Consider the following 27,194-nt stretch of genomic DNA (forward strand, 5'->3'; position numbering starts at 1 on the left):
CTGGGGCTCCTGGATGCTCTTGCTAAGAATCCCAATGAGAAGTCCGTTACAGTAATCTAGCCTGTAGGAGACAAACGCATGGACCAGTTTTTTAGCAGCAGGTAGTGTGAGTGAGGGTAGCTTACCTTTAAAAGCTTATGTCAGTGATGGGTGACTGCAAAGCAAGGTAAGCTGCGTTTCCATCAAGCAGTTTGGTACAGTTCGGTACGCAATTGTTACACAAGCTATCAAAAGTTGGAAGAGTTACCAAAATATCGGATCCTTACTGTCCTGCTTATTTGACACCCTTCTGTTGCGAGACCAGGCGTAACTATCAGACCCTAAACGTGCAGAAAATCAAGTTGTTCACGAGCCACCACACAGTCAACACACTCTTGTGTGAGGAAAGGTTCAGGTCGCTGTGGAAACGCAAGCAAGATCAGGGTTACCAATTGGCACTGAATCAAACCGGACCACTTGGTGGATGCTGATGTTCATGCTAATGATCACTACTTTTGTTTTGAAATGATGGTGCAATAAAAATTATAAAGTAAAATGCACTGTTTGTGATGGAAGAAATGTGCAGCATGCTCCTTTAGTTTATGTTGAGTTGCAGGAGGCTTAAAAGAGAACATTTAAAAAAGGGTTGTGAATGTGAAAAAAGGACTGGACATACTTTCACTACTTTCTTTTTTCACACCAAACACACTTCATATTTGCTTTATGAGAAACCACATGACAATGTCAGGCAAATCAGAGACGGTAGGGCTGTGCAGAGCAGCGCGTGTGCTTGCAGCTTCTCTCCTCTGAGCTGCAGAGCGACTCGGGGTGTCAGACAGTGGAAGCTGTTAAAACAGTTTGACACTTTAGCTCAGTCTGCCTGCTGTTGCTGCTTCAGCCTCCGTCACAGAGAAACCACGCTGCAGGCACGTGCATCTGCACTAAACTCTGTAGAAACCACAAAGTTATACCTTATACCTTTAGACCATAAAAGTGTCCAAAGTAGTCCACGCTGCAGGGAAGTCATTTAAAGTTTTAAGATGTCGGTATCTCAACACTGTAATTCAAATGCTTTGTGACGTAAAGTTGGACTGCAGCAGAGATGTGTAGCAAGCTCCTTGAATCTCATAATCTCACTTTTTCTAACCTCTAAAACATGTTAAATTGGTGAACTAGCCTTTTAATGCTTGAAATATGGAGTTTAGATCATTAAAATGAGCCTCTATCTTTCTCTTACCCAAGGTGCTACAAAAAGGAAAGCCAAACTTCTGCAGCATGTCTTAAGTTTGTATGAAACCTGCAGGAAATCATTTCTATAGACGCTGTAATCCCCTGAAGACTGTACTAAAGCCCAGCTGGTCCATTCAGCCTCCCCCTCCTTCGCTCTGTTTAACAGCTGGGCCTGTCCTCTTCCTGTTTACACTTCATCAACTTCATCACATGAGCAGTCTGAGCCGTCAGCACACATGTTGTAACGGCAAGGCTGGCTAATATTAAACCACATTTTCAAACTAGAGGACAGCAGGAACCAAACCACTGTGGGCGCGCTGCAGGAAGACTTTGTGCAGTTTGTTAAAGACATCATGGTATCCACGTATTTCAAACTATTCTGCTCTAATGTGTGCATTGAGCAGGAGTCTGGAGGAGGATTAGATGCAGAAATACAGAAACAGATTGCAGCCTGCAGCCCTGAGATGAGCTGTAACGTCTGCAACGTAATCTTTCAGGGCAAGATGATGGCAATATTTCCCTCACAGGGTTACGGTGACTTGCTTTAGCAGGCAGAAACCTCAAGCAAAACCAGACTTGTGCTGAACATCCACCTGCTGTGAGCCCTCAGAGGAGCCAGCCTCTCCGTGTTAGCCTCCTAACATCTCTCACTCACTCGTTACTTAACCTTGTCATCAGTCACACTCTGCTGCGCTCGAGTTCCCACGGACTGAGAGATGAGTGTTCACAGGGTCTGAGTGACGCGTCAGGAAGCTGGACTGTCAGATGGACGCTGACGGATGTCTCTCTGCCAGCTCACTGCAGCGTCTGGATGTCTGTCTGCCGGTGATAGCACGCAGCATGCTGACAGCAGTTTCCCCTGGCGGTGCCACCTGCCTGCCCACAAACTCACATGTCACATCATCATGCCCCCTCCCTCCACAAACACACACATACACAGAGCCTGGGTGAACAGTGTGGAAAGTGAGCCTGGGGGGGCGTACGGTGGAAGCTGCTTGGACAGAGAGCACAGAACTCAGTATAATGTAGTTTAATGCTGGAGAGTGTTTCTGCTTTTGTCCTCTACATAGACTTTTCTCTGTCTGACCATGATGAAATACAAGAGTGGGGGTCAAAATGTGTGTAAACCATGTGTAAATGTAAGGACTGTCTCATTAATCATATGAACTTTAAGACAATTCGGATGTTAGAAATAAAACAGCTGATTTGGATACCTGCTTTTTTAAATTCCAGTTTTTATCTTATCTTTGTTGTCATAAATGGACCCTGAACCTGAATAATGCACTGTTATAAAAACATTAGTGCCTTCAGGTACTCAGCTGATACATCGGTGTATCCCTACTCCTTTATTAGAGGTACAGTTGAGAAAAGAATGCATAATATCGGTGGAAAAACAGCGAATAGTGACATTTACTCAACTTGACTGACGTTCAAACCCATGCTAATACCCCACTGTTGTTGCTTCTCACAGTGACATAACTGACACTCAAGCCTGATTTATACTTCTGCGTTGAATATGCTGTTGTTCTGCGTAGCTTCCGTACCTACACAGAGGCCTACGCATGTAGCTGAGGCTCACTTCCTCTAAAATGTAACTATGCATACGCATAAGCGACGAGGGCAGCAACCCCTGTGATTGGTCCACTCCCGTTTCACAGCACTTCCGGGATCCACACACATTGGCCGTGTATTTCATCTCCTCAGTCGTCTCCTCTCTATTCTTCCCTGTGATCTTGTCTGTATGATAAACAGTCATCGCTGAATCTCTGAATCCCAGTGAAAAAGTTAACAGAGATCGTAGCAGGGCCAGAAACAGACGACCCGACTATCAGAGAGGCCACACTGCCCTCAACCATTCCGGCGGAGTATTGCTGCGTGTCACGGACACATCGAAGCACAAGTTTGTAGAGCTCATGTCTGCATCATCCCCTGCTGCTAAGGGTCAATGCAGAAGTATGGGGGGGTTCTTCTTATGATGTCAGAGCGGTGCACTGACATTAGGCTCTTACATAATGCCATTTGAAGGCCGGATATTCAAGCTTTTTCTGCAATGTGTAACGCACGAAAGCAAGAGCCAGGCACAGTCAAACCTGAGGTGGAATCACGCCGCTGCAGGGTTCAGTGTGAGAGCGAACACAAAATGATGGCGGTACTTTATTACAATGCTGCTGCACAACTGCATTGTGTAAGCAGCTTGTTAAGTTAATGTGATCACATCCAACCCAATAACAGCCATTACATGTGTACAAAGGACTACACAGACCTGTCAGTGTGACATGAATATTATCTAAATACTCCTCGTAGTTCTTTACTCAAAGTTTAATTTTAGCTTTCTGGTGCTTACGCTCTTTGCAGACGATTACTGGAACTAAAAATCGGACGTTTTTTATCCAGAGGACATAGTGTGACCTTGGAGTGATATTTGTTTCTTTTGTGAAGCGTTATTTTCCTCAAGAGAAGCAGAACTTTCTGCAGCAGAGTCATCATTCAGGGATTGAGTATCATTCACCTCTCTGTAACGTTCAGTCTTTCACGTCTATGTTTTGCAGCTCATTATCTCAGTTGTGTTATCCTTTTATTTCCATCCTCAGAGAAATAAAGCTTAAACATTTGCGCAGTAGTCTCCTTCGGAAATGCTTCATAAAAGGTTCCCGTTGAGAGAAGCGTCTGCTGTCTTGAAACGTGTGGTTTCAGATGTGAGTCACAGTTTTTCCAAACATTTGTTTTATTGCGCGGCCCATATTAGCCCATGTTACCCTGATGGCGACATCAGCTGTCTGAGTGCGTGGTCACAGTTTACTGAGCCGGTTTGGACTTCCCTGTGCGGTCGCTGAGCTCATGAAGGGAGTCCAGGCTGGAGCTGGAATATCCTCGGTGGCTTTAAGTGGGTCACAGAGATTGGGCTATAACCGAGTAGTAGCTCCTGTGTGTGTGAGGGAGAGAGCGTGGGTGTGCTTTTATTCCTGTACTGGAGGATTATGCTTGGGGAAGCCCAAACTGAGGTGGTGAAAGGGGAGTAAGAGCAGAACAGATGGACAGATGATATCCTGTTAAGCCTTTTATTTAAGAGGTCAAAGATTATAGTTTTCATGAAGTTATTAAAACTGGCTGCATTTATTAAGGCTCTTTGCTGTTACTCAGGGGCATAATGCATCCTCACTAAAGTTATGTAACAGATTCTGAGTTGCATCCAGCAAAAATAGAAGTCTTCCATATCTGATCCAGAGGGCTCAGGCGTGCCAGATCCGAGACGCAGCTGGAACGCAACGGAGCGGATCCAGGGGAAGTTAACACATCAGATCAGATACAGACTGGACATGGATCTGGTGGAATTTGGCCATGAGTCTGGTGCCTTTTGAGGAGAGCGATGACACAGTTGTCGATGTTTTAAAAACACCAGCTTTCAGTAATGTCTCCTGACACTAAGAACACCAACCTGAGCCTCTCAGTGGACAAACCAAGCACTTCTATTGGACGGTATGTGATTGCAGATGTTACTTTACAGTCATTACCACCTGTGTCGCTTCAAGCTGAAACAAACCCCTCCAGCAACTCCAAAACTTTTCATGCAAGCAGATCGTTTAGACTCTAATGGGTGTTATCATAGGGCGCAGAACCACATCATGCACAGGATGCGTCTCTGTTTTTTCCAAGTAAACAAAGATGCATCATAAATGGGATACCAACCCGGAGGGGGATAAATAAGTTGACGTTATTACACGCTCCAAACAGCTCAGTTAAATCGAGGATCGCTGCAGCAGAGACTCGCTGTACTTCAGATTAAACGCGGGACACACACACAGACACTCTGACTGATGAACATAAAGATGAAGCTTTTGTGTCCCCTCCTTCTTGACCTCAGCTTGACTCCATCACTCATCATCCACTCACACACAGACGGCTCACACACACACAACACCGTATGCATCACAGGATCCTGGATAGCTCCGGCTAATTTCATTTTGACGGGCTGTTATTATTACAGCGCCCGCAATTACACCCACACCCCAGAGTCTCCTGTTCTTCTGCAGCTCCAGCAGAGATAAAGCCAAGATGATTATGATTACTAATGATGATTGTCATCCAAAGCATCAGAGCACACCGCTGAGACTGACACAAAGAGGAGCGGCACAATGAGGATCGACACATTGTCCTCAGAAGGCTTGTTAACGTCCCTCATGTCATTGTGTTAGCTATGAGGCCATGAGCTCAGGTTTGTCTCAGGGTGTGTGTTAAGGTTCCCTCTGTTCTCACAGGAAACAGGGACCAGCAGAGCCAGGCTGGGAGAGTTTGTCACTTAGAATAGGTGTGCAACGGATCACAGAGCTCACAGTTCGGTCCACATCACAGATCGGATCATTCTTCATATCTGCAACACTGAAAAAAAGGATATCCTCACTTAGCCGCGGTTCCGACTGAGCATTTCAAGGCCCAAAGAATCCAAATGCATCCCCTTGCATTTCATGTTCCACTCTGCTCGCGTTCTTGGACTCCACTCTTGCAGCAGGATTTGCTGTGTTCTGGTTTAAAGAGTGTCCGTGTTACCTGGCGACTTTCAGCTAAAGATCTCAGTGGTTGAATCCTACTCTAGATTTTTATTATAATGTCAAAATGTATGCATCAAATTTGCAGTAATAACGAACTAAAGGCATTTACAAGAGGTGCTTTTAGTTAAGTCGCCAGATAACAGGGTACCCATTTAAATCGAAACACCATCAGAGAAGGTCTAACACACAGCACTCCTGATGTTTCATGCTGTGCTGAGTTGACAAATATTTCACCACGTTGCTGATGTTTCTACCTTTGCTAGAAATCAAACAGCCACAGACACTGCACATTACTGCTAGCGCCACTCTGTGTCAAAATCAAGCCACGTGTTGGACTACCATGATTACTACCTTGACTTATTTGCTTGTCTTTGCGCTGACTGTCTCTCGTGATGCATGAGATCATTGTTTTGCAAGGCACGCTGAGATAAGTGAAAGGCATCCATTTGGGAACTGCTAATGTTGTCGATGGCGCGAACTATTTCGAACCAGTTCTCACCTGGAACCGATTCTCAATCAACATTCCTAGTACTGACAATCAATCACAATAATCACAGGAAAGTGTAGCCCCCGCCCCATCCCCTCACTCACACACTCAGAGCACTCTGTGGACGGACTAACACTGACAGATGGGCATCTTTCGTATGTATTGGTTTAAGCTGGAGTCCCACGTGCTGCTGTGGTCTTCATCACTTTGAGGCTAATTTTCCTGAAGTTTACGGTCGCCTAAATATAACCAGAAATGTGTGCAGAATCAACAATTCTTGGGGATTGCCAAAGGATATCCCAGAGCAGACTTTAGGCTATCTTCCAACAGATCCTAAAAAGCTCTCTGGAAGGATTCTGCATCCAGCATCTGTTTGTCATGTAACATGTAATAACTTATAAGTGCGATACTGAAGGAACCGTTGTATAAGGAGTATTCCCAAAACAAAGCAGCACTCTCAGGTAGACGAACAATCATTGGAGTGAGTATAAGTGAGACTCAGATAATGAAAGAAGCTGCTGCCGAGGGGAATAACTAAAGCGTGTGTGGGCAGTGTGGTGTTTTCTCCCCCTTGTTGTCTTTCTCTGTATCACACTTCTCTTTGTCCCCTGGCACTAAACACCATTACTCACCTCTTAGTGATAACAGCAGGTGGAAATGGTTTTTACTCCTCCTCTAGTTTTTAAACAAGGTTTTGTTCGAGTGTCCTGAAATGATTTCAGTCACGTAGACGTATAATATTTGAAGAGACTGAGCCTGCGGTGCTAGATGTGGAGCCAGATGTGAGGCCTCACAGGGCCTGTTTGCAGGCGGCTCGGTTGATCAGCAGCTGCTTTGGAAATAGCTGCTGTCCTGGTTTCTGTCGGGCCGATGACGAGCTCATCTGGGTTTTCTAAATGGGCCAGCTCCAGAGTGAATCAAACCGAGGACTTCTGATATATGATTGAGAAGCATCAAGCAGTGGAAGAGAGAATAAAGATATGTCCTCGCTTTATGTGCTGTGTTGAAGACTTGTGAGCTGAGGAGGACTTCCTAAATTCAGACTAGAAACTTAAAGTTTCTCTAAAATTTGGAGCTGATAACAATATCTGTGCATGAATATAATAAGAGTTAAGTGGGTCCAATTCCCAAGTGGGTCCCGTCGTCAGGTGGGTCCTGTCCTGAGATGGGTCCAGTCCACAGCCTCACAGATACTTGTGTGGGTTTGAAGCAGACTCTTGTGTTAGTGTTTGTTACGTTTCCTCTCACTGTTCCTCCTCTACTCTCATAATCTGGTGCACACAGTGCTGCAGGAGCCTCATTGGTCAACAGAGCTGTCAATCATGGCCTTAATATGAAAAAGGGTTTTTGGCCACTGAATATTTTAAAGTCCTACTTTTTTTCTTATAATCATGTCTTTAACATCAGAGATAACATTCCAGAATTCTGCCTTTAACATCAAAGACAACATTCTAGAATTCTACCTTTTACATCAAAGACAACATTCTAGAATTCTACCTTTGAAATCAAAGACAACATTCTAGAATTCTACCTTTTAAATCAAAGACAACATTCTAGAATTCTGTCTTTAACATCAGAGACAACATTCTAGAATTCTACCTTTGATGTGAGAATTCTGAGACAAAGGTAAACATTCTATCGAAGAGTCATATGTAGCCCTCTTTATAGCATCAAATCACTTATTCAATGATAAGAACTATCTATAACGACAGAAACCATGTTTTTTGTAAATGTGATTTCATAGTTTGGCCTCTGCTCCTTGTGTCAACATTAAGGAGGCAGGATTAATTATGTAACTATGTAATTATGTACTCAGCAGGGGAGCTCTCAATCTTTTGGCTTCACAGTTAATGGTAGAGATCTTTTTCAAATGTTGTCAGAGAGTTTAAAAGTCAGCATCGGTTATTTTTTACCACTTAAGCATGAAATCTTCTGCATTTTAAGGATTCTTGCACTTCTTAAAGGTATGATGTCTCCATGTTGAAATATGAAACATATTCAGATATACAAAAACAATTTGCTCTGGGTTAAAGGGTTTTAGGATAAATTTGCGGTCATTTCAGACTGTTCTGCAGTTTACTGGAGTAAATTTAAACTTTTGGCTATTTTGAAACCAAAACATGTAAAATAAGGAAGGGTTGAAGGTTCGCTCTGGCTCTCTTTAGTTGACCTTTTAGATTTACTCTAAAGTCTGCAGCTTTCCCAGTGTCTGAGTTCACATGTAATACTCTCAGTATTTGCGGTAGCTTGAGGGGAAGTAGAGTCAGTGAAAATAGAGAAGTAAACGGGTCTGAGTCAAATCAGTACCGAGAAAATGACCAAAAGTGAGACTGAGACCGAAACTCTGATTTGTTCCTATGTGCTCCTCCATTCAGTCCTCTGTGATTCTAAATTAAGTCTTATAAGCATGTAAGCACAGAGAACATATATCCTCTCGAGCTTCATCATGCCTGCTGGTAATTATTCTTCATCCCTCTGCCTCTTCTTCACCGCGTTTGAAAGTACTCCAAAGTTTCTGATTTTCCTCTGCTGATTGGTCCGTCGCCTGGATTGGTTTCATGAATAATAATGGAAGTTTTGTTTGCTGGAGCTGCTTGAATGAAACCTCTTTGGAGGAGAAATGTAATCATTTTTGAATATTTTTCCATAGAGAACAGATTCTGGTTTGATTGCAGTTTCTGGGTTTAACACACAATTATTTCTATGAAAGAAAGAAATCATCATGCATAATCTTACTGCGTGAATATTAAATACAGATATAAGAATGTCACATGCAATCTGTCAGCTGATGAGAAACACAACCCTGGAGAAATTGACATAAAACCTTATAGTTCATTAATAAACTTATTTATAATCCATGATTGTCAACAAAGAATGACATGACCCATTTTTTGCTTATATTATAATTGTAATTATTTTATAATGACTATCATTGTTAGTTATTATTATCATAATCATTATTGTTGTTTTAATATTATATTTTTTGTTCTAACTTATAGTAGTATTATTTTATAATTATTATTATTTTCACAGCAGTGTTATTTTATAATTATTATTTTCACAGCAGTGTTATTTTATAATTAATTTCATATTATTATTATTATTATTATTATTATTAATATTAATATTATTAATATCACAGTAGTATTGTTCGATATTATTGTTATCATATTTATTTAGATTTGTATTAGTGTTAGATATATTATTATTATTATTATTATTATTATTATTATCAAAGAAGTATTATTGTTTATTATTATTATTATTATTATTGTCACCCGTATATTCATATAATTATCGCTATTATCATTATTTACAACATCATCATTGATATGGTTGATTTGTCCCCACAAGCTCGAGGTGATTCAGTGTTTCAGATTTGGTCTTTTTTAGGGATGTACATTTTAAGTATTTTCCGTGATCGATTTTTGGAAATGTTAACGATCAATTATCGATTAATTGATAAAAAAAAATTATTATTCTTACGTCAAAAACAATGCCAGATACGTTGTTTTCCCCCTAAATAATATTTTCTACAGCAACAAAATGCATAGAACTGACAGGATTGAATACGGGTATATGTTTGACATGCAGATTAGGTTCATTAAAATATTCTCCGCGGACATAATCTTATAAAGTGAAGGCTGAGACTACTAACAGAACAGTACTTCAGACTCCCAGTGTCCAGTTTTCTGCCTACTTGTTCTTATTGAGAAAAATAAATGTGTATTTGATCAGCTGTCAGCCGGGAGCGCAACCGGGTCATAATCAGTCCAGCTGCAGAAAAGCTCAGACGGCTCTGATGTTGCTGGTCTGCAAAAATAGCGTACCTGAATTTCCCACCTGTCTGTTGCCTTCGTATCCAAAGGTTAAAATGTCCTGTTTATAGTTGTGAACCTTCGTGTCTGTGTCGTTGTTGGCAGCAGTTTTGTATTGATCCTCTTTTAAAAAAGCGCACGGGGAGACCTGACGCACAGCCGCCAGCAGAGCATCTCCGCTGTGCGCAACACCTTTAACAACTGAATCACATCCAAACATGCTTTAAACTTAAAACACCTCCCTGATAGCTGAGTGTAATATGAGACCACATGATGTTTGTTCCACGTGACGGAAAATTGATAACAAAAATGCGTGTTTCAAGTAATTTCTTAAAATCAATTAATCGATAATCGATTAATTGTGGTCATCCCTAGTCTTTTTAGAACATAGAAGTCTTTGTGTCTTTGTTATTTGATCAGAGTTCAGTGAGTTCAGTATTGATGTTTTAATCCGCCTCAATTGATCCTTAGGATGTAGACGTTAAACAGTAAGCTAACTTAAAAATCCTCACCAGCTAAACGCAGCTTTCTGCCAGCTCTAACATCACTGTCTCAGATAATCTGAGGGTTTGAGCCGTCAGACACTCACAGAGGAGAAGGAAAGCTGAAGGCATGAAATGAAAGCGATGGCGGGGAACAGATCAGCTGCGTGTGGCTGCAGTCGGGCTGGTGATGGTGAGTGAGCAGCACTGGGGCTGTTAATTCTGTTATGTCACAGATTAGTGGCGTGCTGTGCAGTGGATGGATGGGATGACGTGGAGAAGTCACTGCTGACCTGGTGACCGCTGGGATTACAACTCCTGTAAAAGCACATCTCATTGGTCTGATTGGAATTAGGGACTCGTAAAAAGAGGTGTGATTGGAGGTGGTGAGAGCGCCACTGGTTGGAGGCATGATGGGATAACAAATGAGTGGACGGTCTGTCCTATTGGTGCTGGTTGAGATCACACTTGTTCCTCATTGGAGGAAGAAGTGTGACATTTAGTAGCAGCTTTTGGATTGGATTGAACCGGGACATAAATGTACGATCTGCTAATCAAATATCTCTTATTGTGTGCCGTCTGTAGTCCCGTGTCTCGTTGTGTTGCTTTACCTCATCTTGTTGCAGAAATGTCTTTTGCCATGTCCCATAAAAACTCTCTAAATCAGCAGCCTCATCTGTAATTGTCAATTTTTCCTCTATAAATGCTTCTTTTTGGTCCTAAATGACAAGTTTCGACTTCTTTACCCTCTTTTTTACTTTGTACTTTTCCCTCAGAATCTTATTAACCTGTGAACTGACCTGCCGCTCCATCAGACACTCTTATTCTCCTCCAGTGGTTAAAGCAGCTCCAAATAAAAGAGCACAAAAGCTTTAAAGGAGAGCTAGTTTGACCAGACCTGCTTTTCTGTCCATCACTGCACAGTAATGACTAAGTTCTGTTATTTTTACTGCTCATCGTCCCCAGCAGGAGGGACATGGTGAAGGCAGGTGTGGGCGGTGTAATCTTTAAGGAGTTCTCGGCAGATAGATGTGACATGTGTTTTCTTCTCCCCACAGATCACCAGAAACTGGAGCGAGAGGCCAGGATCTGCCGCCTCCTCAAGCATGCCAACATCGGTAATTAAAGCTGTATCTGTTTCTGTGCATGTCACAGGAGGAGTTATGTTAAATATATATCTGTGTTTCAAAACATCAACATGTAGAGATGCTTTAAATATTCATGCTGTATCCACATTCTCCTCTAATTGCTTCTGACAGCGTGCTACATCTGCAGAGAGTATTATCTTCCATCCTGTATGTCTTTGCACAAACAAAAATACATTTTTAAGTGGAGAAAATCTGCTCTGATGAAGTGAAATGTTAGTGTTTTTTAACTCAAAGGACCTTCATTTTAAACATATTCCTCGAGTCGAGAGATTCATAAAGTTACAAAAGTTTTTAGATGATTGTTTCAGCTGGCAGAACTTTACCTAAGTACCATCAAATCTGAAATATATAAAGCTACAGTGTTTTTTTAAATAAAGACACCAACTGAGCAGAGAGAGGGGCACCAAGATGGAGGTGAAGGAAGAGGGAAATCGCACACAACAAAATATTTCCTGTAACCTGGTGTTTAATTAATAATAATAATTGAATAATGTTTTTTTTATAGAGCACTTCAGAAGCCACATGGGCAGAAAAATAAAACACAGTTCATAAAACCACACAAGGCAAGATAAAATCAATTAAGATAAAATAAAATTCATTAACAAAGCTTAAAAGCTGAAAAGTGAGACAGCGAGGGTAAATGATGCTCATGTCTCGGTGCTATTAGTGGTTGCAGTCCATTATCAGTGTCTCATTTTCATGGTTTGAGATTTGAAGTTGACTATATTCTTCCGACATTTAACGCCTTTTATCTCATTATGTCGCATTCACACCAAATGCTAACTATTACACTAGTTGCACGAATATGAATGTGAGAATGTTTTGTGTTTACTCGCTCAATTTGTGCATCAAAGTCACGTGAACGTGATTGCCCAAGACGTGAATTTTCGTGAGAGAGCAAGAGGTTCCTTTGAAACGTAACACGGTTGAGTTGAACTACAATGAATCTTGGAGCCGGTTATGTTAATGGGGGCGGAGCTAACTTAGCAGATAATCCTCCTCACTCACTTTCCTCACAGTGAGCTCCTGTTTATTCCTGATCCTATAAAATTAGGTAGAGTCACAGAGTTCAGGGAAGCTGCACAGAGATAGAATCAATGTGTCCCATACAGTCAGATGAATGAACCTCCGTCGGTCCTTATGTCACATCATACGTCAGCGGAGGATCTGCACGCTGATTGACTATTGCAGCATTAATGATTCGCTGAAGTTCAGATTTTTCCACTCTCCCGAATTCATTCACGCATACAATTCAGAATATCCATGCCTCCTTACAAGAACTTGCATCAACATACTCAAGTCTTTAAATTGACTTAGGGGAATTGTTTTCTTTGTGTTTGGTGTGAACGCCCCAATTCATATATCAGTATAGTTTCTGAGTCCTCTGCAGAGTCAGGTAGTTCTTATATTGAAGGAACCCAGTTGTTAAGTTTACATTAGTGTGTTGTGTCTGTCTTAACTCTAATACTTTGATTCAGTGAAGTTTTGAATCCAAAGAGACATACTCCATCTATGAACACTGATCCTTTACAGATATTTAAAGCTCTGTTCTCGTCCACAAATAGAGCGCATCTGCACTCATCAGTCCTCCCCCTCGCTAACACACACACACACTAACACACCTCCCTGCTCTTCCCTCCTCACTTTGGGAGTCACAAAGGCCGACAAACTGTAATTACCGCTACAGGAGCGACTTCTCCTCTCAGTGAAAATTGGTGTTTATTTGTAGCTGGTCTCTTTTCTGCTCCGCTGGTGGGAAACTTGGTGAGAGGCTGCAAACGACAGGCTAATAGAGGAACAGAGGGGTTATTTGGTTTGACAGTCTTTTGTCCTGGAGTAAGAAGAGGACTAACCAACATAAAAAAGAGAGTCTGCAGAGGGTTGTTTTGGTTAAGTGAACCAAACCAAGCTTTGCTTTAGAGCAACAATCCTGACATTAGTGTTTGTTTAAAGAACGATTTAAATAGATGTTTGATATTTACATGAGCTCCAATTTGTTTTGTAGCTGAAGGTAGGGCTGGGCGATAATCCGATAACAATATTTATCGCTATAAAATTTTCCCTAAAATAAATATAACAAATGTTTGATACAAATTTTTTACATTTAAACCTGTAATTACTGCTCCAACCACTGGAAAGGGAGGGTGGGCTCATGTGTCTTAAAGGCTATTTGCCACCAAACATTAGACCGAAGAAGAAGACAGCATTGAACAGCCAATCATAACACAGGGTGAGAAGTAGGCGGGGCTTACAGACGTTTGGAGCGTAATGCAAACACAGCTGAAACAAGCGGCATTGAAGAAAACTCAAAACCTACCAGCTCAAAGCAGAGTCGTTAGTGTTACACTGTCGAATCTGTGTTAACGATTAACTTAATACACTTCATTACATACAATGTCAGGATGCTGGGAACTAACTCAGATTATGCAAATAATCTCAACCTGAGAAAAATAAGAATCTACATACTTAAACTTCACAAAAAAATCTCATTTTACCCTAAAGACCTGCTTCCTGTTAGCACTGTCAAAAATGATGGATTCAAGAAGTTTATCAGAATACTAAATCCAGAAACAAACTAACAAACCGTCAACTTTCACTCGGGAGCAAAAATCTGCCTTTAAAATTAAATGAAATAATGATTTGATTTTTTTTTACTGTGATAATTATCGATATCAACTAATATGAACAAAGTTAGCATGATGATATCTTTTTTATATTGCCCAGCCCTAGATGAAGCTAGAATCATTTAGATCTTACCAATATTTGAATTTTAGACTGTTGGGGAATTTTTGCATCAATTTCAGTGTTTTTTCTTTTACTGTCAATGGTCAGGCTCCTTGAATGAGCTGACCAGATGATGCATAACATATAGTCTGTATTCTACACTTAAATTAAACGTCTTCACCTGTCAGTGAGCTCCAGCAGACACTTGAAAGATAATTGTTCTGCAAACTGAAAGATGTGCATTAATGCATTCATCATGGAGCAATGATGAAAAATGATCTGAACCCTGCACACTTCATAAAACTGTAGTAGGTTAAATAATGATGATGCTTTCATTGATACTTAGCACTAATTACCTGCCTCTTGAGAATCACCTGGCTGTGTTAAGTACTTGTTTCTGATTGGTCAAGATCCCTTAAGAGTGGATATTAATTCTGGATAGCGAAAGCAACATAAGTGACTGCCTGATCACGCACACATGAGATCAAATCAATCTGCAGAAAAGAGTCCAGCACATTGATAAAGTTTATGATTTCCTCTGCCTGTTCACACTGGCAAAAATCTATCTGATAGCATCATCTAACAACATGGAGGATGTTTTTATTATCACTCTTAGTTAATTAAAAAAGCACAACACTTTAGATTGATTGACTCAATCACTCCAGAGCTCACATCACACCCATTCTTCAGCGCTTCCACTGCCCCCCCATACAGCACCAAATCCACTTCAAGACCCTGCTAAAGCCCTCAGTAGCCTCGCCCCCTCATACCTGACCGACCTCCTCAAACACCACTCCCCATCTCGCCACCTCAGATCCTCAGATGCAGACCTACTGTCCCCATCAGTAAGACCAAGCACTGCACCTTGGGGGTTAGAGCCTTTGCCATTGCTGCCCCAACTCTCTGAACTCTCTCCTTCCAAACATCCTCAGCTCTGACTCTCTGCTCTCATTTAAAGATCAACTCAAAACCTACCTCTTCAAAGAAATTCTACAACATGTGACCTCTCCTCCTTCCATCTCTGTTTTTTGTATTCTATTTATTTCATTTTATTTTTTGCACTTCATGTAAAGCGCCTTTGAGTACTTTGAAAATGTTATTGTTTTCAAGGTAACATTTGCTTTCATTAGAGAGGACAGCTTGAGGGAGAGGGAGGAAATGTGGAGGGAGTTCCATCAAATCATGTTAGGACTGGGTCCTGTGACCACTTTGACGAGGACTGAAGCCTCTGTACATGGGGCACCTGCCCTATCTGAACTAGTGCCCTGACAGAGAGGGATCGAAAACATGCTGAGCTGAGTCAAAGAGACAAACTTGAGAAAATACACAAACAGCAACACGATGGGAACTTTGGCAGAGTCACAGGACTGACTGAGTGAGAAGGAAACACAAACAGAAGTGTTACAAAGAAGAGCTTATACAGGAGTTGCTGTTATTTTCATCATATGAACGCCAACAGAAAAATACTGATGCTTAGACAGCGTTAATGACAGACACCCTGGTGGACTTCTGAAACTTCAAATACCAACAGAGGACTTCTCTTACATGAACACATTCACACAGCTATAAACACAGCACCAAATCCCAACAAATATTATATTATCAACAAAGACCCAACATCAAGACAGGATAAGATCCTCTCCCATCTTACAGACAGGACTGAGTCTGATCTCATCTTAATCCACCATGAGCAGAGCACTTTTCCACATTTCGCAAGTTACAGTGGCAAGGACAAACTTCCTTTAACATGCAGAAACCTTGAGCAGGACCAGACTCATGTTAGACACACATCTGCTGAGACCGTGTTGGAGAGAGGGATAGAGGGAGATGAAGAGAGAGAGAGATGATAGTGGTGAGTCTCCCACCGGATGATGACAGATGTGTCGTAGGTAGTGCTGATCACATTGTTATTCCACTCATGTCTCAGCCTGCTCGGGGAAAGCCCTCATTTCTACAAGGTTGTCCTGGCTGTGCTATAGATCTGACAGATTTCAATCAGATAATTCCCCTTGGAGGATCTCTCCTCTTTTCAATCTCTCCATCTATTACCCCAGGATCTCTGCTGTTTATCTTTATTCTCTCCTCTGCACTCAAGGAGCTATTTCCAGTACTACTTCTTATTCATACGCTCACACTCACTCGCTCACACTAGAATCTGGATGAAATATCAGTGCAGTCTTTTTTAGTCTGGGTGATTGAAACGAGCAGATAACGTGCTCGCTGCTGGTTTGAACAGAAGCCAGAGTTCCCTTTGTGTCTGTCAGAGCTGCAAGATAACGACTCTGTGCTAATTTATTCTCTTTATTAAACAGAAGGTCTGCGGTTTCATTAAAAGCATTGAGAATTAGCATTTAACAATAAAACCTGCAAAAAAGGCAACATAAATTCAGTTTTTCACAAGTTTATTGTTTTGAATGTTTTATGAATTATTTTAATCTTTGAAGGAGATCTGAAATCATCAATTTATAGCAGTCAGACTCCTGCTACAGGTCCATGATGCTTCATAATCCAGTACAGGATATCTATATCCCTAGATTATGAATAAAAATGCAGACTATGAGATGCCAGTTTGGTCCATAGACTGTATAAATAATGGACGTGGTATCCGTGACGTCACCCGTCTGTTCCTGAAGCGCTGTTTTGAGGCAAATCGTTGGTGGACACAATATTGGAAATGTTGAACTCAACAAAACTGCTGTTGAGCGAGGGTGACATAAAGAGGCGGGCTTTGAGCCTCCTCGCCAACAGCTACAGTGTTCCCGCCTGTCAGTCAAGTCAGCTGTGCCTCTCGTAATGGAAAACTTGTAATCGTAATATCTTTGAAATTGCAGCATTATGAAAAAATTCATGCCCCGTACAGTGTGTGCCAATCAAGATATAAGCTATCCAGACAACACTCGTCTTTTAAACCAGGCTTTAAACATGTTTATTTCTGCTGTAAAGATCAGCTTTTTTGATTTTGTGTGTATCTGGTGTCCGGTACTTCCTGAGCCAGTCTCAAGGGGACACTCGATTTTCTGCAGTTTTTAACACTTCTGCATTGGCCTTGTGGTTGGGTTGCGTGCCCCGGAGTCCATGGCCCGAGTTAGATTCCGACCTGCAGGACATTTTCTCACATGTCACTTCCCGTTCTCTCTCCTGGTTTCCTGCTGTCCTATCTTCTCCAAATAAAGGTGGGACAGCCCCAAAACATAACTTTAAAAAAAGCAGAACAGCCAATGGGCACCATGCATGCAGCCCATTGGCTGTAATGCAATGCTTGGAGCCACCAATTTTTATGTCACATAGATTAAGCTTTGTGTGGCTGATAAACCTTGTTTCTCAAGCTGCGAGTCAGAACTAGAGCAACACATGAAAAGGACTCTTCTAATACTTTATCAGGAGTGTTGACATCTTTATGCTTACAGTAAATTTGAAACTGGGAAGAGAGTTTGAGTTACAGATGGTTTGTGGTAGAGAATTCTGGAGATGGGGGGCTGCCCAGCTGAATGCTCAAGATCCCATGGAGGTCAAACGAGCATAAGGAGCATGGAGGAAGATCTTGAGACTGAAGCGGTATTCGACAGGCAGCCAGGGAAGCTGTTGGAGGACAGGGGTGATGTGTTCGATGGAAGGGGTTCTGGTTATGATTCGGGCAGCTGAATTGAGGACCAGGAGAAATTTATGGAGACATTTTTGGGGAAGACCAAAGAGGAGAGAGTAGCAACCACTATTTCAGCTTCAGTCCAGAAACAGTCTTTGATCACTTTCAGAAATGGCTGTGTCATTGGCTGTTCAACTAAAGCTCAAATATGCCTTATAATCCTAAAAACATCACTTTTTTTGCATTAATTTTTACCTCATCCATGATTAACCCCAATCAATGTGAGTAGATATTCCCATCAGATAGTTTCCATGTGGGATCAGCTCTAAAGCTCTCCACAGACTGTAAAAATCTCTCAAACAGAAACCCTCATTAACCCCTGAGTTAATGACTCAGTACTTGCTGCAGACCTATTCACAGTCATCGTGTTAGTCTTAGTCTCCCCCTTACTCTCTTCACACCGTGTCATTTCACGTCCATTAGACGGGGGAGTTAATTGGGTCAGTGGACCCTCAGCATTGGCAGGTTGTTCCCTCTCTCTATGCCGCCTTCAGTCTCCACTTGTTCAGCAAAGTGGAAGAGACAGCTCACTGCCCCCTGACATCTCCTTCAACACCTGAGCACTGAGAGTGGAGCTTCTGCAGAGGCATGTTGCATGAGGCCTCCTATAGTGTTTGTGTTTCATGGTAGAGCTAATAAAACATTCAGATCTGTGATATTCACACTGTAGATGCTACATTTGGAATATAGTAGGAGTTCTTGGTCGACTGCTGCCTTTATTGCTATGTTTGTTTGTAGTTATTTGTAACCTGGTTATTCCAGATCCAACACATTATGTGTGTAACAGCTACATGCAGCAGCTCCTGTCCTGTGGTGTTTCTGTGAGACAGGGTTGCTGTTTTTGTTAATGAGTCAAGCAGATTTTGAGATAATAATGAAACGCTCATCTCTAGTTTCAAACAAATATCTCACTGCTCATCAGAAAGTTATGTCCATCCATCTCCCTCTGCTTATCCGGGTCCGGATCAAGGGGGCAGAAGTCTCAGTACAGAAGCCCTGACACTCCTTTCCCCGGCCACTTCCACAAGCTTCTGGGAGGATACCGCGGCGTCCCCAGGCCAACTAAGAGATATATTCTCGCCAGCGTGTCCTGGGTCTTCCCCGTGGCCTCCTCCCAGACAGACATGCCCGAAATACCTCCCAGGGAGATGTCCGGGGGGCATCCTGACCAGATGCCCGAACCCCCCCATCTGGCTCCTCTCGATCTGGAGGAGCAGCGGCTCTACATTGAGCCTCTCTGGGATGTCTGAGCTCCTGACCCTATCTCTAAGGCTGAGCCCAGACACCCTGCGGAGAAAGCTCGTTTTGGTAGCTTGTATTCGCAATCTTGTTCTTTCGGTCACTACCCACAGCTCGTGACCATAGGTGAGGGTTGGAACGTAGATGTGATGTTGTCGCACACTTAAAATAATAATCAAAGAGTTTCTTTGTGGACATATGTTGGTGGATAAAGTTGGAATCTAATAGAGCATCCCAAACATGTTTTCAGAAAGCAAGGTTAAAAGATACCAGAACCTTTAATTCAAAGTAAAGCTGCAAACATGAGCTTCGAGCTGTAGCACAGATCTCAAACTGAGTATAAACTCACATTATTATTTCATCAGTGTGTATAGCTGCCTACCTATTGACCTCCATGTAGAATGTACATGTCAGCATCTGTATGTGCAGCCCTCTGAGAGAGGATAAAAGAGAACGTCCTTCATCAGTTATTCATGTGTCTGTATGTAAGTCACCCCGAGAGCACAGAGATGGATGGAAATCTAACAGTTTGACTTGAATCTAGTCTTAAGAATATTATAAATAATATTAAACTACTGCAATAAAATTTAAGAGACAGTGAGGTGTTAAAGAAAATAGTGATGCATTCGAGATTTTGATGTATTTGTATTTTATATATTTCTGCTCAATAACAAGAGCAAAAATATAACAGGTCAATTCAACAATAAAACTAACCTCAACTAAGCATTAATGTAGAACAGAATAACTCGATACAACTTAAATAAAGCATAGAGGTCAATAAGGAGGATTTTCCCTCTCCGTTCAGTCGTTAAGCTGAGCTATGCCAAGCAAATCATAAAACCAGCAGATGTTTACTGCTTAAGTTTTTACGCTAAGCTAGGCTATCCATGGCCTGAAACCAGCTAGCTGTTTCCTCCTGGATTTGGTCTTCATGCAAAGCTAGGCTAGCTATTCCCCCCTGCTTCCAGTCTTAAAGTTAAGCTAGGCCTAAAACTGTCTAGGTGTTGCCTGTTATTACACTTTTTATGCTTAGCTAGGCTTCTAGCGAGGTCAAAGCTGTTTCCTTTATCTTCTAGTCTTAATGCTATGCTACATTAGCTTGTTCCTAAAAAAGAGCTGGTTTCTGTCAAGCTTTAACGCTAGGCACATCCTGAAATGACAAAGCTGTTTATTTTTGCTTACAGTTTTTATGCAAAGCTAATCACACATCCTGCGAATAGGTAGACTTGCTTTTGGTCATCATGCTAAGCTAGGATAGCCATTTTTTAAAACCAGCTTTGTACTCTGTGTACATACTTTGGATTAGCGTTGAATATGTTTCATGTCTCTCTCAGAAGAACAGAAAATCCAACAGATAAAAACTGATGAGTCATGTTCGTGAACATTTTGTGCATCTTGCTAATTGCTTGGTTTGTTAGGCTCTTAAAGGACACAACTATTAATGAATACAAATGAAAAGCACACCGAAAAGGTAGATTTTGACAGCTTACTGTTTAATTGTTCTGTTATTTTCCTGCTCTAACCAAAATGACCCAAAATGTGATGAGCGGGAGCTGAAATTTACGACTGACTTCTAAAACTTTTAATCACACTGAGAGAAGGAAACAGGTCACTAGAGGAGCTCCATTTGCATAAAATGAAAGTTCATTTACACTTACCTGCTGCACACAGAAACACTTTGCATATTAAAATAACTCCGATTTCTCTGTTTCTCTCTCTCCTCTCTTCTGCACAGTGCGGCTTCACGACAGCATATCAGAGGAAGGATTCCACTATCTGGTCTTTGACTTGTAAGTGCTCTTTTTTTATTTTGCATGTCATATTAATGCAGCTCTCACACACTGCATGGTTAAAAATGTGCAGAACAGACAGGGACATGCGTTCACGTCATGCTCGTGAGAGGTAGGAACCTGACAGCTGCCTGTCAGCTCACTGAGGCATTATGGGAGATTGGATGTGGCATGTTCACCTCTTCTTTGCTCCATCTGTCTCAGCACTCAGTCATCACCATGTTCACATGCCGCACAGCGACATGACAAAGACATGAGGATGTTCGATATGATTTAAACACCGAGACGAGATAAATCAGAACCTGACAAATGTTCGTCGCTCTGAGAGAGGAGCGATGACGGGGACAGATGTCAGTCGTTATTCTTGCATCGTTACCTTACACTACACCTGAGCTGTCAGTAACTTTATGTCCTCATCCTCTCTCTAAATCCCTTCCTCCTTGACTCCTCTTCTATCCTGTGGACTGTCTGCTGTTGTTTGGCTTTTATCTGGCAGTCAGGAAGGAAATGCTTCAGGTTTATTCTCAATGTTGTGTTTGATTTGACAACAGGCAATGAAAAAGAACAGGGGACCTTCCTTTCTTGGCGAGAGGACACAGGGATAGAAGGCATTCCTTGTTTCCTTTACTGAAAATCTGCCAACATAATGCCGATTCATCCTGAGCAGAGTCGGCAGCTTCCAACTTCAGTTTCAGTTTCACAAGTATACATGTTAAAAACATGATTTCAACCTGAGCTAAGAGAGAGTGCTGTAACAGAGCTTCATATTTGGGTCACTTCCACACTTCATATTTGGGTCACTTCCTCGCTGCTGAATGAAGGCCAACAGTAACACTGGGACTCCTCAGAGCTTTTACAACCGAGTTTGTCACAACACCAAAGTCATTAAAAGTTGCAGTAAGCTGTAATGTGGAAACCCCTGCAGACTCCAAGTGTCATGTTTTCCGCAAGTCATGGAAAATGTTTGGCCTTCAAAAAACCTTGAAGACAATCCTCCATGTTTGAGGCACAGTGAGCGTCTTGGCTCATGTTTTTAAGAGAAGTTAGACAGCAGACTCCCATTATGTTTTCAACTCTTCAATTGTTCCTGGCATCGGGGTTCTGTCAAATCTTTGAGTATGCTTTAAACATTAGTAATGGGGGATTGGCTTTTATGTGTTGGAGGATTTCAGGAAGGAAATGAAGGACTGCTCTCTATCCCTGTGAGAAGAAGCCCCTCTGTTCTTTTGTTATTGTCTGTGCTCAAATTAAACACACATTTTAAAGGTAGCATGTAGAAATGGGGATGTTTAGTTGTCAGAATCAGAAGCTTAGAGATGCCCTCACCAGCCTTGGATTGCAGGACAGGATGTTGCTCCACTTTTCTTTTTGGATTTTTTGAGTCCAGTCATTCCTCAGGCTGCTCTCTCACCTGTGCCCTCTAACTGTCATTATTTCCCCTCTCTCAAGACCAGCCTGAGACCACACTAAAGTTTTTACCACAGTGTCAACAGGCAGAGGGGGAATGAGACGGACTACTTTCTGTGGAGTGATTTGATATTACATGTGATTAGGTTGTCTCTGGTGTTACTCTTTCTGTCAAGAATTAATCATAGCTGTTATTTGGCTTTGATCAATCAGAAGCATTCTATTCTATTTTGATCTGTTCCATTGTGTTCTGCTTTTATCAGTTCCATTGTATTCTGCTTTGATCTGTTCCATTCCATTCTATTCTGCTTTGATCTGTTCCATTCCATTCTATTCTGCTTTGATCTGTTCCATTGTGTTCTGCTTTTATCAGTTCCATTGTATTCTGCTTTGATCTGTTCCATTCCATTCTATTCTGCTTTGATCTGTTCCATTCCATTCTATTCTGCTTTTATCTGTTCCATTCTATTCTATTCTGAGTTGATCTGTTCCATTCCATTCCGTTCTATTCTGACGTTTCTACCACAGTGTCAACAGGCAGAGGGAGATGTGCTTGAATATCTGCTGAAGTAGAACCAGTGGTGCTTCTTTAAGCTCTGAGTCACAGCCTGATGTACATCGCTCTGATCTCGCTGCCCTTCAGATATATTTTCTCAGCATTGCTCACTTGGAAAAGCACTCTGTCTCTTCGTCACCACCTCATGGAAACACATGAAACTTCCTCCAGCTGAATAAACAATGACCACACACTGTGTGACTGTATCTGCCGAAATAGATTATTGTACTGCTTCCACCACTGAACATAGTTTTTTCACCCAGCTGGTCTGAAGAAAGGGTCTTTTCCGGCTGAGATTCATGCAGCTTTAAAACTCTTTTCTCCAGCAGGAGAAGGAAAAAGGGAACATTCTTTTTTCACACGTGCATGTACTTTAATTCTCTCATTGTGTTATATTTTCTGTCCCTTTATTTGTGTCTCCTGTAGAGTGACCGGTGGTGAGTTGTTTGAGGATATTGTGGCCAGGGAGTATTACAGTGAAGCCGATGCCAGGTCAGTGATGCTCTTTTGTGTTGATTTTTGTGGGTTTACTGTACAAATGAGAATTTTTTTGTCAGTTTCTGCACCAAAGGCATATTCAAGCAACCACATCAAAGTCATGCAAGACATGAAATGACCCTAAATCCGTCTTAAAGTCAATTTTTACGTTTGAAACACACAGAATGAATCAGTGGATTCAGAGGTGCAGACGTTTCTTTGATATGCCTTTTGTGCCAGAAACCAAATCACTTATTGCATTTCTTCTTCTACTGTCCCCTTGGATTATAAATGTACTTTTCCATTTTCACTTTCTGACATGTCTGATAAAAATTCACTCAAAAGAAATCCCTCTCTGAAGATGAAAAAAAAAAAGAGCCTCTCTCAGTAGCCTTCAAATTAAAGGTTCATACAAGGTTTTTTTATGTGGAGGATGTAATATCATCTCCTGAAGAAGTTTGAAGTTCATTGGAGATGCTCCAATAGACCCTTTTCGACCAGACGTCATGACGATGTCACGGTATTAGCTGGAGGCATACAAAGCAAAGCTGGAGGCAAACATGAATCACCACAGCAGGGTTATTGTGAAGACCTCACTAGCTGCTGAAGCTAGCTATCCAACCAGGTAACAGCCCCCAAGAAACTCCAGGTTGCAAGTTGATGACTTTCATGACGTTTACTCAAGGTCATTTTTGTATTGTTGTCAGTTTCACAAAAAAAAAGAACCTAAGATACAAACAAGAAGGCAATTGACGATGCATGTTGACACATCTTAAACATTGCTCTAATGTAGCCACGTAGCGCTAGCATTTAGCATCTCAATACATATGAATGACCAAATAAGCGCTAGTGTAGCGGTTTAAGAATGCTGCTTAATTCAGCAAAAAACTGTTTTCACATGGATAACAAAATGATCCTGGCTCAATGTATAGACAACCTGACAAACTTTATACTGACAGACGTTGCATTAGCGTACAGGAATAAGAAGAAACATTTGAACTACAAAGCTTCTGACAGTGCTGTGACCTGCTACCTGACATCTGGTCTACCGTTTACTTTCAGTCTGCATCATGGTAGAGATAAGGCAGATAAATTAAGAGTTAACTATAAAAATACACCACAAGGTGGCACTGTAACTCAACCAACAAGCCAGATGACCCTAAACATACATCGGACATAGGCGACATAGGAGTCATGAAATGTTGTCTTGTTGTGATGTTGGGCGCCAACATCACAACAAGATTAGAAGGAGTAACAGTTATGTCTGAAAAGTTGAACTCTACCATGTATCAGCCGCCACTGCTGTCGCCAAAACAAAGACGACTTTGGTTAAATGCGATAAAAGGAAAGGAGAGGACAGAGGTGATCTCATATTTACTGTTGTATTGATTGATGACATCATGCACATTAAGGGTTATACTTCCTTTTGATGATAAAGTGTTATTAAGGCATTCAGAGGAAAATTTGGATTTCTCTGTAATGCTAGGAAATCCTTAAATCTAGCACTAAAAGGCCTTACATTTTTCTTTACTTGGACTTACTTGGTAAATGGTAAATGGACTTGTACTTATATAGCGCTCTTCTAGTCCGTCTGACTACTCAAAGCGCTTTTACACACTACTCGTTGCATTCACCCATTCATACACATTCACTCACTGATGGTAGAGGCTGCTATTTAGTAAGGGACCTTCAGTATTAGCTAATCTCATTCGTACACATTCACACACTGCTAAACAACAGCAGGACCAATTTGGGGTTCAGTGTCTTGCTCAAGGACACTTTGGCATGTGACCGCAGGAGCTGGGATCGAACCGCCGACCTTCCGATTGATAGACGACCGACTACCCACTGAGCCACAGCCGCCGCTTACTTGTTTTTCTATCAGGTAAATTTGATTATCCGGCTGTTCCACCTTTGGCAGTCCTGTCCAGTCATCTATCCTGTGAGCTTAAGGGTCGAGTGCCTAACATTAACCCATCGCCCGCAGTTGTCGGAAACCAGTCAGAAACAACTTGCTCACTTGTGCTGGTAAATGAGTCTAGAGGATTGTATTGCCTCCAGTTAAGCCCCGCCCACCTCAAAATGTCACTAACATTTAAAGGGTCTCTGTCATGAGGAAGTGGAGTGTTTTAACGCTCTGAGTGGTCTTTGAGTGGATTTTTAAAATGTTTTTAAAGGTGAGATCTGAAAGAGCTGTTTTAATGGACAGGTTGTGCTCGTGCCCCTTATGGTTCTCTCTTCTTGTTAAGTAGCCCAAAGAGGCGGTTCAACAAGCTGCTTCCTTTACAACAGAGACATGTGATGATCGATATCTGACTGTGTGATTGGTTTAGCATGACGAAACAACTAGCCTGGTTCTGTCCAACACCAAGGGAAAGATGCAAACTCCTACAAGTGCCCAAATACTCTGCTAGGACTGTGAGGATGCTGTGTTGCAGAAGTCTATCAGGATTAAGGTTGTAGTACTGTGCTGTGGCTCCTTTAGAGGTGGTCAATCCAAACTTTATCCAAACAGAAGAAACATTTTTAAAGTTTCTCATCCTCAAGATTAACCGTAGAAAGTATGAATCCTAAATGTTATCATGCTGAAGTTATTTCAACTTCTTCACCCAGATTCCCCGAAACATTGTGACACTCCATAAAATGTTGAATTTGATGGTTTGCAAATCCTTCAAAGTCTTGATTTGATATTGCAAAGACGACTCTCTAAATAATGCATCTTTTGAGGTGTTGTAAAGTCTGTTTTCAAACTTCCAGCACGTCCAGGCTCTCTCTCTCCTTCTGCTCCACACAGAACAGATCAGATGGTATCGATCTTCTCATCTCCCTCTTGAAAGCAAGAGATTATTAGTCCTCCTCAGACTGTTGAACCGTCTCTGTAAACTCTTCTCCTCAGTGGATCCAGTGTTGTTGTAATTTAATGTGTTTGTTGTGCTCAGTCTGCCTTCGTTCTTGTTCCTGTGTTTCCTGACATTTACCTGTTCTCCCTCTTCCTCTCCTTTTTGCTTCTGGCCCGGTATCTCTCTCCTCCACAGTCACTGCATACAGCAGATTCTAGAAAGTGTAAATCATTGCCACATTAATGGCATAGTGCACAGGGACCTAAAGGTTAGTAAGTGATAACAACCCAAAGACACAGGCCTGCCCGCCTGCGGCACCTCGCCTCGCTCCTCACTGCCTGATCAGTCGACAAATTAACCCTTCACCGAGTGCCCCTGCCTCCACCAGTAACCCTCGCACAGTGTTGTATCCCCCGCCTGCTGCAGGGCATTGTGGGTAGGCTGGCTGGAGAGGAGGTGGTGGGTCATGTCGTGTTGAGGAGGGGCTGGTAGATCTCATCATGGCCTGCCCCTCCTGTATGCCAGGGCACAAAGTGCATGTAGCATCTGTCTGAAACCATGCTCTTACACAGCCGCTGAGAGGCTGACGCCCGGGAGACCAGGAGGAGGAGGATGAAGAGGAGGGGGATGAATGACATTTTTTTATAAATGGTATGGTATAAAAACGGACTTCAACCAGACTCGGGAATAATTTCTATAAAGCTGTCAGACTAAGAAAAACCCTCTTAAAGTGGATTCATATTGCTTAAACACACTTTCATGTGGGGCCTATGCGGCAGCCATCAAAGCCTTTAAGTTGGTGGTTCTCAACTGGTCTGATCTCAGGT

At 41.9% G+C, this 27,194-nt stretch overlaps 1 protein-coding gene across 6 annotated transcripts in view; it reads left to right on the top strand.

The window, feature by feature from the left end:
* camk2d1 (calcium/calmodulin-dependent protein kinase (CaM kinase) II delta 1) overlaps nt 1-27,194 on the top strand; it is a 100,605-nt gene that overhangs the window by 31,773 nt on the left and 41,638 nt on the right. For all 6 annotated transcript variants that reach the window (XM_034676657.1, XM_034676656.1, XM_034676655.1 and 3 more), the window contains exons 3-5: nt 11,602-11,661; nt 21,033-21,087; nt 23,477-23,542. In XM_034676657.1, the coding sequence (XP_034532548.1) occupies nt 11,602-11,661; nt 21,033-21,087; nt 23,477-23,542 (181 nt within the window). The remainder of the gene's footprint in view (nt 1-11,601; nt 11,662-21,032; nt 21,088-23,476; nt 23,543-27,194) is intronic.

Source organism: Notolabrus celidotus, chromosome 23, assembly GCF_009762535.1.
Source record: "Notolabrus celidotus isolate fNotCel1 chromosome 23, fNotCel1.pri, whole genome shotgun sequence".
NCBI classification, from domain to species: Eukaryota; Metazoa; Chordata; class Actinopteri; order Labriformes; family Labridae; genus Notolabrus; species Notolabrus celidotus.